The sequence below is a fragment of the Periophthalmus magnuspinnatus genome, chromosome 14, assembly GCF_009829125.3.
Source record: "Periophthalmus magnuspinnatus isolate fPerMag1 chromosome 14, fPerMag1.2.pri, whole genome shotgun sequence".
Classification (NCBI taxonomy): Eukaryota; Metazoa; Chordata; class Actinopteri; order Gobiiformes; family Gobiidae; genus Periophthalmus; species Periophthalmus magnuspinnatus.
This window is the reverse complement of record NC_047139.1, coordinates 9,387,723-9,402,968: the sequence shown is the minus strand read 5'-3', so window position 1 is coordinate 9,402,968 and position 15,246 is coordinate 9,387,723. Positions and strand designations below refer to the sequence as shown.

Genomic DNA, 15,246 nt, shown 5'->3' with positions numbered 1-15,246 from the left:
TACGATATATTTATGTATAAAATGAGAATGCGTTGTTCAATTGTAACCTATAGTGGCAGGGTTCTGTAATGTTCCTGGGCTGTGACTGACAACAGCTTTAAACTTGTTCAATTAAACAAACAGTCGGGGGTACAACACAGAGCCGACAGAAAGACAAAGCTGGAAAAATGACTTCATTATTTACATATACAACAATGAATGTGCATTTTCATTTCTTTTGTTTTCTGCAAAGACAGATGGTAAATGTTACTTTAAAGTTTGGAACTGCAGTAATAATGAATACAAGCTAAAACTTAAAACTAAAATTTATGTGGAAAAAAACAAAACAGTAGGCAACTACGCCCGTGGCAAGCACGTCCAGTATACGATGCATTATTCAGGTTGCCTGGTGAATATCTAACACACAGGTAGATGTACTTTTGGAAAAGAAAAAATATGAATGAAGAAATTACTTTGATTTATTGTGCTCATGGATCAGTGGTGGCTATGTATTCTAGCAAATAAAAAAATAGTAGTTTGAGTTCAAATGCACTGGGCGGATGTCTGCAGATGCACAGAGCTCAAAATATTAAAATAAGTGGACAGTTACAGATGGAGAATTATCCATCACACAAACTGTGCTTCCATCTGCTCAGTCCAAGTCACACTAAAGTATAAACATGCGGGGTCCCTTCAGACACTGTGTGCTTTTTATCGAAAGGTAAACTCTAGTCAAGTCTAAAATATCACTTTAAGAGGTTAATGGAGAGGAGCAATGATATGTGTAATGATACGGGACTAAATGACTTAAGGGACTTTATGTTGCAAAATATTATTCACCAGCTCCAGTGTATAGACTATACAGCCTGTCTGGATTAATGATCAAATCCATCACAACTGCTCAAAGTAATCTTACTTCAGAGGAATTGGTGCTTCTGAGAAATTACTATATTATATATAATATAAATGAATGGTCCTGTCATGGCAAAGTAGGTATCAATCAAAATGGGTACATATTGTGATTTCATATGTATTATCATTTTCATTTGCCTGGCCAGCCGAGACCAGACTTCACAATATGATACTAGACTAGGCTATATCTGGTATCATATCCAGTCTATTCTGTAAATCCGAAATAAAACTAATTCTATATTTCGTTGTGACTGTTAAGAGGAGGGGTCTTCTTCATTTGAGAGACATGCTACAAATGCATGGATGTGATTGGACAATCATAAAACTGTCTAACATGCTCTATAGTCTGGAACCAGATCCTCCTGCGTTCAAACAGAAAGTCAGAGGGGCCATTGTTTTTTGAGAGTATTAATAATAATAATAACTCAGTCTTATACAGCACTTTTCCAGATGCTCAAAGTCACCCCATACTCAGTGATGGTAAACTACTACTGTAGTCACAGCTGCCCTGGGGCAAAGTGATGGAAAGGAAGCCTGGGGAAGGCTGCCAACCTGTGGCATCATCTCCTCCAAACACTAACGCTCACACACCACATTCGTACTAGGCAAAGTGGGTGAAGTGCCTTGCCTAAGGCCACAAAAACAGTTTTTGCCACTGGCTCCACACTGTGGCACCTGATATTCCCATCAGTCTCCAATCCAAGTACTAACCAGGCCCAGCCCCGCTTAGCTTCTGAGATCTGATGAGATCAGGCTTTGACAAGGAGGTTTTAGCCACGAGAGTCCAATATATTCTGAGCCTGTCCTTGGTTTGAAAAGTTTGTGAGTTGGTGTTTGTGTCTTCATTCATTCCCAGATCACTTTCTCAAATCCCTGTAGTCATTCTCTCTCCCGCAGTAGCCTTGTATTGCATTTGGCCTTGCTTTGGTCCAGCCTCAGTCTGCAGTCTGTAAGTGGCATGAACTTTAGGAGTCTGTCTCTCACCCTCCCACTTCCTGTGTTCAAGTTAACTCCTCCTTCTGGTATTATGCCCTGTGGTTTCCTCCAACTCTGACACATGATTTGATTATTTTATTTAATAACGACATTGATCTTGCGGCAAGCTGTAAGTGGTTTATAATTAAGCGTGAGGGATGAGGGAGACTCTGCAAAGATAGAGCTAATTAATTAGACGATGGTGACTGACACACACAGATGACGTTTATCCCACTTTCAGTTAAAAAGTCACTTGTTTCTCTGCTATAAGACTTGTTGTGCATAGTTTGTAATGTTGTTCTGCCAACATGAGCTTCACTATCTGCATTGCACAGCGAGAACACAAGAAGAACAACTAATCCATGAAGTCATAGGACAACATAGCCCCGGGCCTGGTCTATTTACATTGAATGGGAGACTGGAATTGTTTGTCTGAATTCTTATATTCAAACGGCACTAAGAACCAGTCACTTTAAACATGACCAAATCCTTGCTTGTTCACAGAAATTTGGCTTTTATAGTCTTACAGAAAATCCTCTTCAGTCTAATCTCTGTGTAGCTTCACAAAGAAAAGACCAGCACACATTCAATTTACATAAACTGTGGTAATTTCTCCCGACAACCGCTCCTGTGATTGGGAAGGAATTGACGTAAGCAGTTTTCGTTTTAGAAAAAAAAATTATTATAAGTGAAAATTATTTAATAAGCATAAATGTGGTTGAGAAGGACGTTGGCCCAGATTGGCAGCTAGGCTTCTGCAAGACCCAGGGCAGTGTAAAGAGGGAATCAACACTGCAATCAACGTAATAGAAAAGGCAAATTAAAGGCTTATTATGTAACTTTTAGGTTAACGGCCCACTGTCTGCTTTTCTCCATGGAAATGTTATAGCTTTGCCTGAAATGTTCCATGGCATTAAACCAATTTATTTAATTATTCAATTATTCTAATTGAATAAATGCAAAACAGACATGTTTGATGCCGCACTGTGGAACATTCCAGGCAAAGCAAAAACAATTCCATGGAGACAAGCAGTTGTTGGACATGGTTTAAATTTGTGCAGCTGGCAATAAAAGCTGATGTTTACTGTGGTTGTCTCAAAACATTTTCTTGCATCACACTGCGATAGGCTTCTGTTGTGCACTCTCTGGAGGCTCCCTTTCATTCTTCTTCACAAAGCACCCAACTGCCCCACAGAGACAAGGAAAGGCAGACTCATGAGTCACGTATCAGTCTGACTGCACCTAAAGTTTTCACAAAGCCGCAGCTCACAGATCCACTGAAAATTGCAACACAAATTAGAAGCTTTTCTCTCCTTTCGGTTTCTCCTTATCTGTAGCACATCCCTCTGTTGTCGGGAAACTGAGCCAATCCCTTTTAAAGAGCATTGAAAAGTCACAAAGTAACTTCACAGGCAAATTTGGAGGTTTTCTGATATCGTTTTGGTAAAGATTACACCTTGTTCTTTGCAAAGATAAACTATATTTTGCATGTTAACTAATGAACGTTTGATCCTGGGAATATAAGCATTACGAAACAATATAATAGCATATTTGACAGATTAGAACAATGAAATATTGGAGAGTATAATACCTCAAAGTATTTAAAAGAAGATAAAGTTTTGGGGACTTTTTTTTTTTTTTTTTTTTTTTTTAATCTTGGGTGGATGGAGTTATGGTAATAACTGTGATAAAAGCCGCAGTAGTAGCAGTTATTCTAGTCTAAAGGTAGCACATTAAGTTGCCTTGGTGGCAGTGGTACAGAGCTAAACAACCAAATTCAAATCATCTTTGCACCAAAACCTGCCAGACTACTCTTGTCTACATGCAGGCCGAAGAACTTAATAATGAGCTAGGAAAGTTTTCAGGTGCTTGCAGTAGTTAGCATAGCACTAAAACTTATTAATTAGTAACACGTTTTATAAGTGTCACTGCCATCTTTGACACGCTTCCCCTCTATTTGCTCTCCGTGCTAAATCACTTCCCCCTTCAGAGTGCTATCACAAAACAATCTAACAGCAACATGTAACGAGAGTCCAAATAGAGCCCAGGAGAGATTACTAAATTACTCAAACATGTATGGATGCCACATAACATCTACTTCAAGCATATTTTTGATGAGAGAACAACTTCAGCATGGTAGAAAGCTAAAGCTAAAATGATTTGGCATAATACCCCCTCTTTAAAGAGCATGTGCAGGGAGTTAACCAGAAAAAGTAAAAGTATCGAAATAGTTTTAAAAATGACTTGTCGTTTTCTTAACTCAAGCTACACAAGAGTTCTTCTTCTTATATAACACTGTTTTTGTCATAAGTCATTGGTAGATAATTGTACTTAAATGTTTGTGGCTATAATTGCTAATAAAAATGCCTATCATACATATAATAAAAGTTTTGGCTGAAACAGATAAGCAACATTCATTTACAATAAGCATTTTATGTGCATGTTAGGAACTGCATTACTCACAAGTTATTTGCTTTCTGCTGCACAAATGAACACAGTGAAGCTCCGGTACATTTCATTCTCACTTTAACGTAGCAGACAAAAACAAGCAACATGTGCTTGGTGGAGAGGGCGTAGTTTATCATCGCTGCTGATCTGAAATGAGTGAATACACGTCCAAACATGTCTAATATCCTGGCTGTTTGTTACCCCGTCCCAGTCTAATGTAAATTGGACTGTGCAGTTACATGCAGCAGGATTCCGAGTGGCAAGGCAAGGCAAGTTTATTTGTATAGCACAATTCATACACAAGGTAATTCAAAGTGCTTTACAGAATAAGAAACATTAAAATCACACAAATCAAAACATAAATAATCACAAATAATCATCATAAAATTAACATTAAAAGAGAAGAGTGCAGAATAAAAGCCTTTCAGTCATATAAACAGCTAAACAGAACCGAGGAGCCTGGATTAAAATATTTTTGAGCCTGGATTTAAACATTGTCAAAGTAGAGGCCTGTCTCACATCTTCAGGAAGACTGTTCCAAGTTTTAGCTGCATAAAACGTAAACGCTGATTCCCCATGTTTAGTCCTGACTCTGGGCACCAGCAGGAGGCCGATCCCTGAAGTCCTCAAATTGCGAGATGGTTCATATGGCACTAACATGTCGGAGATATACTTTGGACCTAGGTCATGGAGAGACTTATACACAAGCAGAGCTGCTTTAAAGTCTATTCTTTGAGCTACAGGAAGCCAGTGCAGAGACCTGAGCACAGGACTTATGTGCTCATACTTCCTGGTTCTAGTCAGGACCCGAGCAGCAGCGTTCTGGATGTACTGCAGCTGTGTTAAGGCTTGTTTGGAGAGGCCAGTGAGAGGCCGTTACAGTAGTCTAACCTACTGGAGACAAATGCATGGATAAGTCTCTCCAAGTCTGGCTTTGACAGTATACCTTTGATTTTTGCAATGTTTTTAGGTGGTAAAAAGCTGCAGATGTTACTGATTTGATGTGGCTGTTAAAGTTCAAGTCTGAGTCCGTTGTTACCCCTAGATTTCTAGCATGATTGAAGGTTTTAGAGAGAGAGACTGGAGGTGACTGCTGACACTTTCTCTATGTTTCTGTGGGCCAAAGATGATGACTTCAGTCTTGTCTGAATTTAGCAGAAGAAAGTTGTTTTGCATCCACACACTGATCTGTTGGATGCAGTGGCAGAGTGAATCCACTGGTCCATAGTCACCTGCTGCTAGTGAGATATAGATCTGAGTGTCATCTGCATAGTTGTGGTAAGACACATTATTGCTGTATTAACTGGCCTAATGGCAGCATGTAGAGATTGAACAGCAGGGGTCCCAGGATTGAACCCTGGGGCACCCCACAGGTCAGGGACATTTTATCTGATATACATTTTCCAATTTCAACAAAGTACTCCCTGTTTTCTAAATAGGACTTGAACCAGTTTAGTGCCGTACCAGAGATGCCCACCCGGTCCCCTAGTCTCTGTAAGAGGATCCCATGATCCACAGTGTCAAAGGCAGCACTCAGATCTAACAGGATCAAGACTGAGACTTTGCCTGCATCAGTGTTCAGGCGTATGTCATTTGTGACCTTGGTAAGAACAGTCTCAGTGCTGTGGTGGGGTCTAAAACCTGATTGGAAGACATCAAAGGAGTTGTTCATTTCGAGGAAGTTAATAAGCTGTTGGTAAACAACTTTTTCCGAGGACTTTGCCTAAAAACGGCAGACTTGAGATCTGTTTCTGTTCAATATTGTGGCACCAAGACTGCTCTTCTTTAGGAGAGGCTTGATAACCGCAGTTTTCAAAGCACTTGGGAATGTTCCAGATTGAAGTGACATATTAGTGCGTATCCGCTTCTCCACATGTGTAATTGGGATCTGTGAAATTCGATTGACAAGACCTCAATTGTAATTCCCAGGTTTACATGCATTTAGAAAAAACAGGGACCACAGTCTATGCAGACACTTCCTCCAGCTTCTCTGATGGGACCACAAGGTGTTTCCGAGGTTTCTCAGCTGACCTGGGAATGCCTTGGCGTCCCACCGGTGGAGCTGGAGGAAGTGTCCAGGGTGAGAGAAGTCTGAATGTCCGAGAGCCCTGCTTAGACTGCTGCCCCTGAGATCTGGCCACGGATAAGTGAAAGAAAATGGATGGATGGTTTAAATTGGACTTCCAGTTTTCCTGTTATACATGTAAACGAACTGTGTGAGCTTTAGTTGTGGTAGTAAGACGTAGTAGTAATAATAGTAAGTATTTTCGACAGCAAACACTCATTTTACCTGCAGTATTTGACAAATATTGCTTGGCTGGAATTAGAATTTTTTATCTCTGACATTTTGATTAAATTCTATGACCCCACCCGCTATAAATGTCCAAACACACTCTTCTCTTGAAATGTCACAGCTGATTCGGCCCATATTTCCCCTGTATTTCCCCGACATAAGGTTGTATATAGTTTGTGCATAGTGCATGTACTGGTTCATGTGGTCTTTGTGAATGCTGTACCTTCTCTCCGTGTCCCATATGCTCAGTCTTAACATCGCTCAGTGTTTTCCAGTTCATCTTTGCGCCGCTGCCCATCGACCGCATCTCTGTCAAGGATTGGCTGTCGACCGCATGGCCTTCTTGGTCGAACCTAGAGGGGGCGGCATTAACAAACCCGTCACGTAAAGCTGCACATAAATATATGCTTCAACACACACGTCTGACAAAAAGACATACATGTGAAAGATACATTATTTATAACAGAGGAGGGATACAGAGAGAGGGGAAGGAAAGGATGTTTTGATCAGTGGGATGAGAAAGACACAGGCTGTGCTTCAATGTGTAACTAATGATCCCTGGATACGGAGACGATTAAACTAAAAGAAACAATCGGCTTCAGTCATGTGTGAACACGTGCACCGGAGTGGAAAGGTGCGAGGAAATGCTTCTGTCAGTTGCAATACTCCAGTTGAAAACAAGAAAGTAGATGTGTCAAAAAAAACAAAAAACATTAAAAATATGGCACACAAATAGGAAAACAAAAATGATTCACATGTTTGAAGTCAGTAATTGTTAACAGGTAGGACTTTAAAGAAGGGTTCTTTTACTTCTATGGGGTATAAACACATAACATAACTTTTAGATCATGTTACCCTTTATTGTTTTGAAAATGCTATATTTGCCAAAACAACATATTAACATGTTTTCTAAGTTTCATTTCCATTTTTGATAGTCCGAGTCTGATGATTTTAGATAAGAGATTTTGATAATACCCCCTCTTTAAAGAGTATGTGCATGGAGTAAAATCGAAATTGTTGTAAAAAACAGTTGTCATTTTCTTCATTAAAGCTACACAAGAGTTCTGCGTATGACATATGACAAAAACTGTGTTACATAAGAAGATCATTGAGCCTAAAAGTCATACTCAAACCAAGACAAACTTAAATATTACTTTACAAAGAAAGCCATTGGTTGAAAGTAACAAAAACAATACTGCTATAAAACCAAAACTTATATATGCATAAACTTCCAAAATCTGCAACACCTCCGTCTTTCTTTTCCAAATCTCCCAAGACGACTTTCCATTAAAAGAAAGAAAATTATGCAATGCGGGGCTGTATTTTTGAACAATCCCTTGATTAAATTTGCAAGAACTATTGCACCATGTAATGAGATAAAATAACGGATATCACAAAACCCGTGATGTCTATGATATGAGACCTTTATTCTGAGATGGTAACTCTGAGCTGTATCTTTTATTATCAACAGAAACCATCTCTGGCCTCGACAAATGACTCCCTTAATCCCAGTTCTGATTAGCCGCCGAGCGTTTGTAGTCACTAATCTTTTTGATCTGCCACTGCGTTGTCCATCACGCGAAGATGTGACCACTTGTCAATCAACCCTTTACTTTTCCCTCCGCTTCGTCCCTCAAAAAAGATGATGAAACTCTCCTCCCTCCTCATTCTGTCTGACCTGCTCATATCTATTCATTTATCGGCCTGTTTAATATTCCCTTTAACAACTTAATGCATCAGTCTGCTCTGTATTCTGCGCGTGAATAGCAATCTAATCAAGGCATCATCTGAATTCATATTTAAATAATGCAAGCATGTCCGGTCAAAACAATATGAGAAAGCTTCTGGTTGTGGTGACGGGGTATATAGATGTGTTTTGTCCTGCTAAAATGCAAATTGAAATGTTAAAAATTACACTATTTTTAGAATACGTGTTGTAATTTTGGAGTTTATAGCAGTCATGGTTTTCATCAAATATACATTCAAACAGAGCTCGGTGTGGCTGATTCAAGATTCCCACCTACTTAACCTGTGTGTTTGCTCTGGTATCACAGTTTCACCATCAACCCAAAACATGCTAATATCCAGGTAGTAGTTTGAGTGAGATTTTGCGCAAGGTTTTAGTGTGTTTAGATTGATTCATCCATATTTGAGTTATCTTACATCATCCTGAAGTGAGGTTTGATAGGTCCCCCCTCTCTGCCCACTGTTCATCTTGTTAGTAAAGTAAGATTATAGCAAGTGTAGTATTACCAGGGGCAAAAGTAGTAGTGGCAGTGGTAGTAGCAGTAGTGGCAGCAGTAGTAGTAGTGGCTGTAGTAGTGCTCAAGATATTTTGGCAATCCAGAAATAAGATAAAACGTGAATTTGATTGTGTTCTTTGAGGTATCAGACTTTAAAATTACCTCAATAAGAGCAAAAATATGACTGTATACTTGTTTAATGTCAAATCTCCAAAATATTGCAAAAAATACAACAATATACTCAATAATAAATCATAACTTCAAAACAATATTCACAGTATTACTTTTTTGCGATCAATTTTTTTTAGTATTTGTATAGAAACAAAATCAAGATAACAAAATAAGACTCCCCTATGATTCAATATAATGGCCGCCACTACCAGCGGGAAAGCTGTACCAGTAAGACATTATTGCTTGAATAAATATATGGGTACTTGACGTTTGGGGGTGGAACACCTTTTTTTCTGTCCTGAAGTGTGACACGTCTTTGTTGCAAAATCAAAAAAATGACACAAGCATTGTAATGTTTTTGTGCAACCCTTTTAATTTGAGACATTTTAACATGTCTTATGCTGTGACCTCTCCTGTCGCCCCACAGAACATTCACTTCAAATTTTCCATGTTAAAAAATTCAAATAAATGACTTGATGTGCCTATAGTACTAGTTGAATATATTTTTAACAGTTGTATTTTTCTCAGGAAAAACAGCTGTCACACTGCAGGACATCAAACTGGCATGTTCAAATTTTTTCAGAACAGTTGAATTTTACAGAAATAAGAATATGATCATTATTTCTTTTGACCTGTAGCTTAAACCTTTAGCCCAAGAGCTCTTCTGATGCATAAATGTCAGCTGAGCTCCTTCTAGTTTTTGTATAACTGTCTTTTTAAGAGTGATTTTTCATGTCACACTGCAGGGCATCCTTTGGATTACAGCATTAAACTTCATACATCTTTTTTAGATTTGATTTAGAAGTGTTACAGTCATACCACAGGACATTTTACCGTATTTTGATAAAATACCCAAAAATTAAACACTACTTCATTCTAAAACAATATGTAATTTACAGAATACATATCTGTACAGAGTTCAGTTCAATTTTTGGAGGAAGACTATTTTTATTTAGAAATTGTTTTTTAGTGATAACACCAAAAATGGGCATCACATCAATTACCCATATAGAGACTTTCTTCCTTAGCATTTTGGGGACTCATTCCTCCTGCATGAGTAATGGGATTTTGAAGTTACAACACTTTTAGTACTTCTTTCGCTTCTAAAAATAGACCAATGGCAAAGTCTTTAATCTTGGTGAAGCACAAACCTAAATGTCCTTTGGTAACATTCATTTGGAGCGAAAGAGGATTGAGAAGAAGCATAGTGGGATGAGAGAAGGGCAGGGGGAAAGAGTGTTTTGTAGTTATTTGCTCCTTTGAATGTCAGGGTGAGATGGTGCTGTATTGACCACGGACTAAAAAGACTAAGATTAAAGCTGGAGTGATGAGGCGTGCTCCTCCCACTCTCTCTCAGTGGAAGTCATGGGGCAGAGGTGCAGTGGAAAAAACATGGAGCTCAGTTTGGGCAACATAACAGCAAAATAATGCAATTTTACTATGTCCACTAAGCACACAAGTCAAATTGTAGCATGATGTCTGTTATAATAAAGATGAGTTGACTACTTTTTGAAACATTTTGAGTGGCTGTCAGATAAAAACATTGAAAATACAAAAAAGTAAACAAAAGGTACACAAAGTTGTTGTTTTTTTTGGGGCTATACTGAGGGACTACGCAGACATACAGTATATTAAATTAAAAATTTAGTTATCCATCCAAAGCTTTACGTGAAGACTTCTGAATTTCAGTTATAGAGTTATAATCAGAAGTTGTTTTGAGACAAACAAAATGTGAATATTGTGAATATTGTTTATGATTTAAAAAAATATAAAAAGCTGCAAAAAGACCTAATTAAAAATAACTTAAAACTAAAGTAGTAAAGTACTCATAAAGTGTTTAGGTTGGCAGTACAAGTCCAGCTTCCACAGATGAATGCTGTTGGTTGTGTCCTTGGGCAAGACATTTAACCTATCTCGCCCCCAGTGTCTATGTGCATTGCTTTATGAATGTCTGCGTAAATAGGTGAGGGGTTCCTTGATGTAAAGAGTTTGAGTGCCTTGAAGGGTGGAAAAGTGCTATATAAAAATGTGACCATTTACTGTGTTTACAACAAATTTCACAGTGCTGTCTGATACATAAACCTCTAACACATGTTTTAGCTTTTCCAAAATATGCCTTCCAAAAATGTTGAGGTATGAATGGAGTTGAAGGCATTTAGTCTCACAAGAGGGGTAATATTACTCTAAACGGTTATAGTGGATAACACCTGATAAATAGATTAGCCCAAATGTGCTCATATACAGTCCAATATTCAAAACCAGAATGGCAGTTGAACATAATGGTAAGAACATATGAAACATTCATGACAGAAAAACATGTACATACAAGTCCCATAAGATACACAGCCATCAGCCATTTCCAAAAGTCCTATTTGTCCAAAGGCACAAATTCCCATTTCACCCCACGTACTGGATGTTCACATGTTCTGGATGTTCACATGTTCTGGATGTTCACATGTTCTGGATGAGGGCTAAGAATAACGGAGCTTTTTACCACTGCATTAGAAACCGTAAGAACAGAACATAACACAAAGAAAACAACAATTGAAATTATGATGAACCATGCGTGGTCTATTTTATCTGTACGAACAAAATATCCCTGCAAATGGGGCTAACACATTTGACAAAGTCTTTCAACAAACACAGTTCTCATTCAACTTTCCGGTGGAAGGTCCGACACCTTCTATGCTCCATGGAGAGGTTATTCCTTTGCCTGGATTGTTCGTAGTGCGGTATTAAACACGTCTATCTAGCATTTATTTCACCATGTTGGTATTAATTTCTCGAAAATGCCTTTAAAAATGCGATTCTACTGTGCGCAGGGCTGTTTCTCCACAAATCTGACATGTAACTTGGAGTCTACTTTTTAATTTGCATGGAGATCGACAGGTTTACTTTACAACTTTGAATGAAATTAAATGAATAGAAATTAATGATTTGATTTTTGGTGTGAGCATAATGACAATATTGACAGTTCTCAAGCTAAGACGAATTCACGGTAAAAAGGTCTCACAAGGCATAATAATGTACACGCAGAAACCCCTGGACTACATCTCCACATGTGTGTCCGGACTTAGAGCATCCGTAATGAGAGAATGAGTCATGAATTAAAGTTGGTGAAGATTTTCTGCTAAGAGTCAGGAGCGGTTTGACACGGTGTATCACCACATCCTCACATTTTTGCTCTTACAGTAGCAGCACTGAGAAGCTCAAATCCAGAAATATCCTGCTTTTCCCTTATTCCCTTCATCCCCTCCTGCCTACATCCTGTCTGCATTCCCAGTGGGATCCAGGAGGCACATGCCACCCATCTCCAGACATGTGAGCAGTGCGGCTAGGAGCTTATGCATCTCCATGTGTGAGCCTGCCCTATATTCACCAAGCTCTTTGTTTACCTATCAGTGAGGTAGAACAAGAGCTGAAAGAGAGAGCTATAGTTGTCAAGGCTACGGTTTGGACCCATGTATTTTTGTTACCTACTTCATCCATGCAGTGAAGCAGGTGACACCACCAGGCCAAGTCACAGGCCAAATATTTCAAAAAGTGACCCCATTCACAGTAAGAATACATATTATTCAACTTATTTTTGAGCAATAATTCATAATTCTTGTAAATGAATGCTTAATACTGACGCTTAATGTCATACTCTGGAATAACAATAATATCTCCATGGAGACGCTGTAATTTTTTTGGTAGGAGAAAGATAAAAGAGCAGCTTTAAAAGACATAATAAAAAACAATACGTGTCAAATCGAGGGTCAGGCCTGACATCATAAAACTAGCTACAACAGACAACATTGTTTAAATTTCAAAAATGTAAGATATTTTTCTTAATTTCTCTAATTATAGTAATTAGTACATCATCTTTTAGGATTCATGACACCATCTTTGTAATCTGATTTGTTGTAATCTGACTTGTCTCTCATCCTGGTTTGTTTTCATGAAGCGTGTGTCAGTGCATGACTCACCAGGCCCTTAATCTAAACGCCTCAGGAATGTCTGGATTGACCAAGATTGTGGAGCTGAACAAAGCAGAAAGAGATCTGCCCCCGAAATCAGACAAGCGCGCTCCTTTGATGGCAACAACTGGGTGCCCAGAGCCATCAAACTTCTCAGCCTGAAGAGAGAGAGGAATATGAGCTTACAGAGAGAAAAAAAACACACACACAGCGGTATTTTGTTCAATGAAATGTAATGTGTTCTACTGTTTTCATAATTGGACATCTAAAATGTTCATTTGAAAGTGACTTTTGGATTTTGAGTAAGAAGTGGGGATTAGCTCTTGCAGATCGGATGAGCTTAGAGAATACGGCTGTTTCATGCACATTTGCAAGATTCCACGAACGACACCACAAAATGATTCCGAAGGTCAGTTTGCTACAAAAAAACCCAAAAAACAATAATCCAAACATTTATGCAGTTAAGTACACTTTTATTATTATATAGCCAACGACTGTATTATGATGACAACCTCACGAATAAGAATGGGAGCCTCAACTAGGTCATTTTCCTTTCTGAGTCCATACTATCTGACCAGGACTGGCATTCGTAATTTCAAATATAGGAGTGTGTTTTGTCTGTTGCAATAATTCTTAAACATGACAGGACCGCAGCCATGAAGGCCACACATAATACATAATAAAATAATGTAGATTTTTGGAAGGGCCCCGGGTTGAATGTAGTTTTCTTTTAAACATCTCCTGATCTGTGTCACCAATAACACTCTCTCAATTCTCTTCTCATCTCTATCAGCATTTTCTAATTATATGACTGACCATTGCATTTTAGCTGGAGGTACCATGACAAAAACAATGGGGATGTTACCGTTTTGACTGAAATGTTCCACAATAAACATATCTATCTTACAATTATTTGATCAAGTGTTTTTATTGCTGGAAAAATGCATATAAATCACTCCACAGATCTGACCTTTAACTTGGTTTTGTGGTGTCTCCTACTTTTCTCCCTGGAAATAAACCTGTTGTTTTTTTCTTTCTACGCAAAGCTACAACAACTCCACAATCACAAGCAACCGTCCCCTGTTGACATACATGACTTGATGGGTTCATGCACTCACAACGCTGCATACACTCGCACATTAGAACAGACAGAACAGGTCAGATTACCTCCTCTCCCCAGAGCGTTGCAGTCACCACCTTCCCGCTGGAGTCCATGAGGCTGAGGGCCCTTTTGGAGACCTCTCTGCTGCTTTTAGTGGTGACCCTCGACACTTCCTCCGCGCTCTTACACACGCCGATGACATCTAGGCAGGAGACAGTGACAGACCACGTTAACGCAACAAACAACAGTATTCATATAATCCCTTCCTAAAAATGTCCTCACATGGTGTCAAGTGTGCATTCATAACACTACATAATGTGAATGGAATGACATTACAGGCACCAGGATCCTGTATACGAGATCTGACACCTCTGACACTGCCAATTCACAGCAGACTTAACCCACAAAGAGCACCTCACGTTTAAAATCGACCGCAACCGCAGCACATTCCATTATTGAACAGGTTATTCATTTGTTAACTGCCAAGAAACATTAAGATATCTACATTATAAATATGAAGAGACGTTAAAATATTGTCAACTACGATCAATGTAACATATCTAACCAACATGCAAACATTCACAACTCTCCATAACTATGAGAGATTGAAAAACAAAATAAAAAAATAGTAATTTCATTCAAAAATCAAACAAAAACGCACTGTTGTGGTTGTCAGATTGTGAGTTTCGGTCAATATAAAGAAAACAAGTAATGTGTGGTGTGGGGTTATGCTTAATATTGTGTCAGAAATGATTATAAAAAACAAAATGGGAGTTTCAGAAAGGCTATAGAATAAAAATGGCTTAATTTAGCTCCCCCTAAAAGTTGAAACCTGCTTTTAAATTCTATCCATCACTTATCGTCTCAGTTAGGTTAAAGTAGTGATATGTGGATCAAATTGAAATGCATAAAATGAATTCACCGCATGAACTTTTTAAATATACATTTTGCTCCTGCTGTCTGCTAACCTTTCTCTAAACTCTCTGCCCCCCTCCCGTCGCCCCCCTCCTCCCTGTCAGTGCTCTCCTTAATTCCATTATGATTGAGACGATGTCATCCACCTCTGAACTCCATTATCACGGCTGGAACAGGCTGACAGCTCTCATTACCATGTTATAATCCCCTGTTTAACAAAAGGGGAGCACGGGGAGGCAGCACAGCAAT

At 38.7% G+C, this 15,246-nt stretch overlaps 1 protein-coding gene and 1 pseudogene across 2 annotated transcripts in view; both read right to left on the bottom strand.

Moving 5' to 3' along the window:
- The window catches only part of LOC117381811 (replication protein A 70 kDa DNA-binding subunit-like), a 55,052-nt gene that overhangs the window by 18,732 nt on the left and 21,074 nt on the right, over window positions 1–15,246 (bottom strand). For both annotated transcript variants that reach the window (XM_033978839.2, XM_055226764.1), the window contains 3 exons: window positions 14,148–14,284; window positions 12,990–13,138; window positions 6,831–6,960 (listed from right to left, as the gene is read on the bottom strand). In XM_033978839.2, coding sequence (XP_033834730.1) covers window positions 6,831–6,960; window positions 12,990–13,138; window positions 14,148–14,284 — 416 coding nt within the window. The remainder of the gene's footprint in view (window positions 1–6,830; window positions 6,961–12,989; window positions 13,139–14,147; window positions 14,285–15,246) is intronic.
- Window positions 1,555–1,673, bottom strand: LOC117382041 (5S ribosomal RNA; annotated as a pseudogene).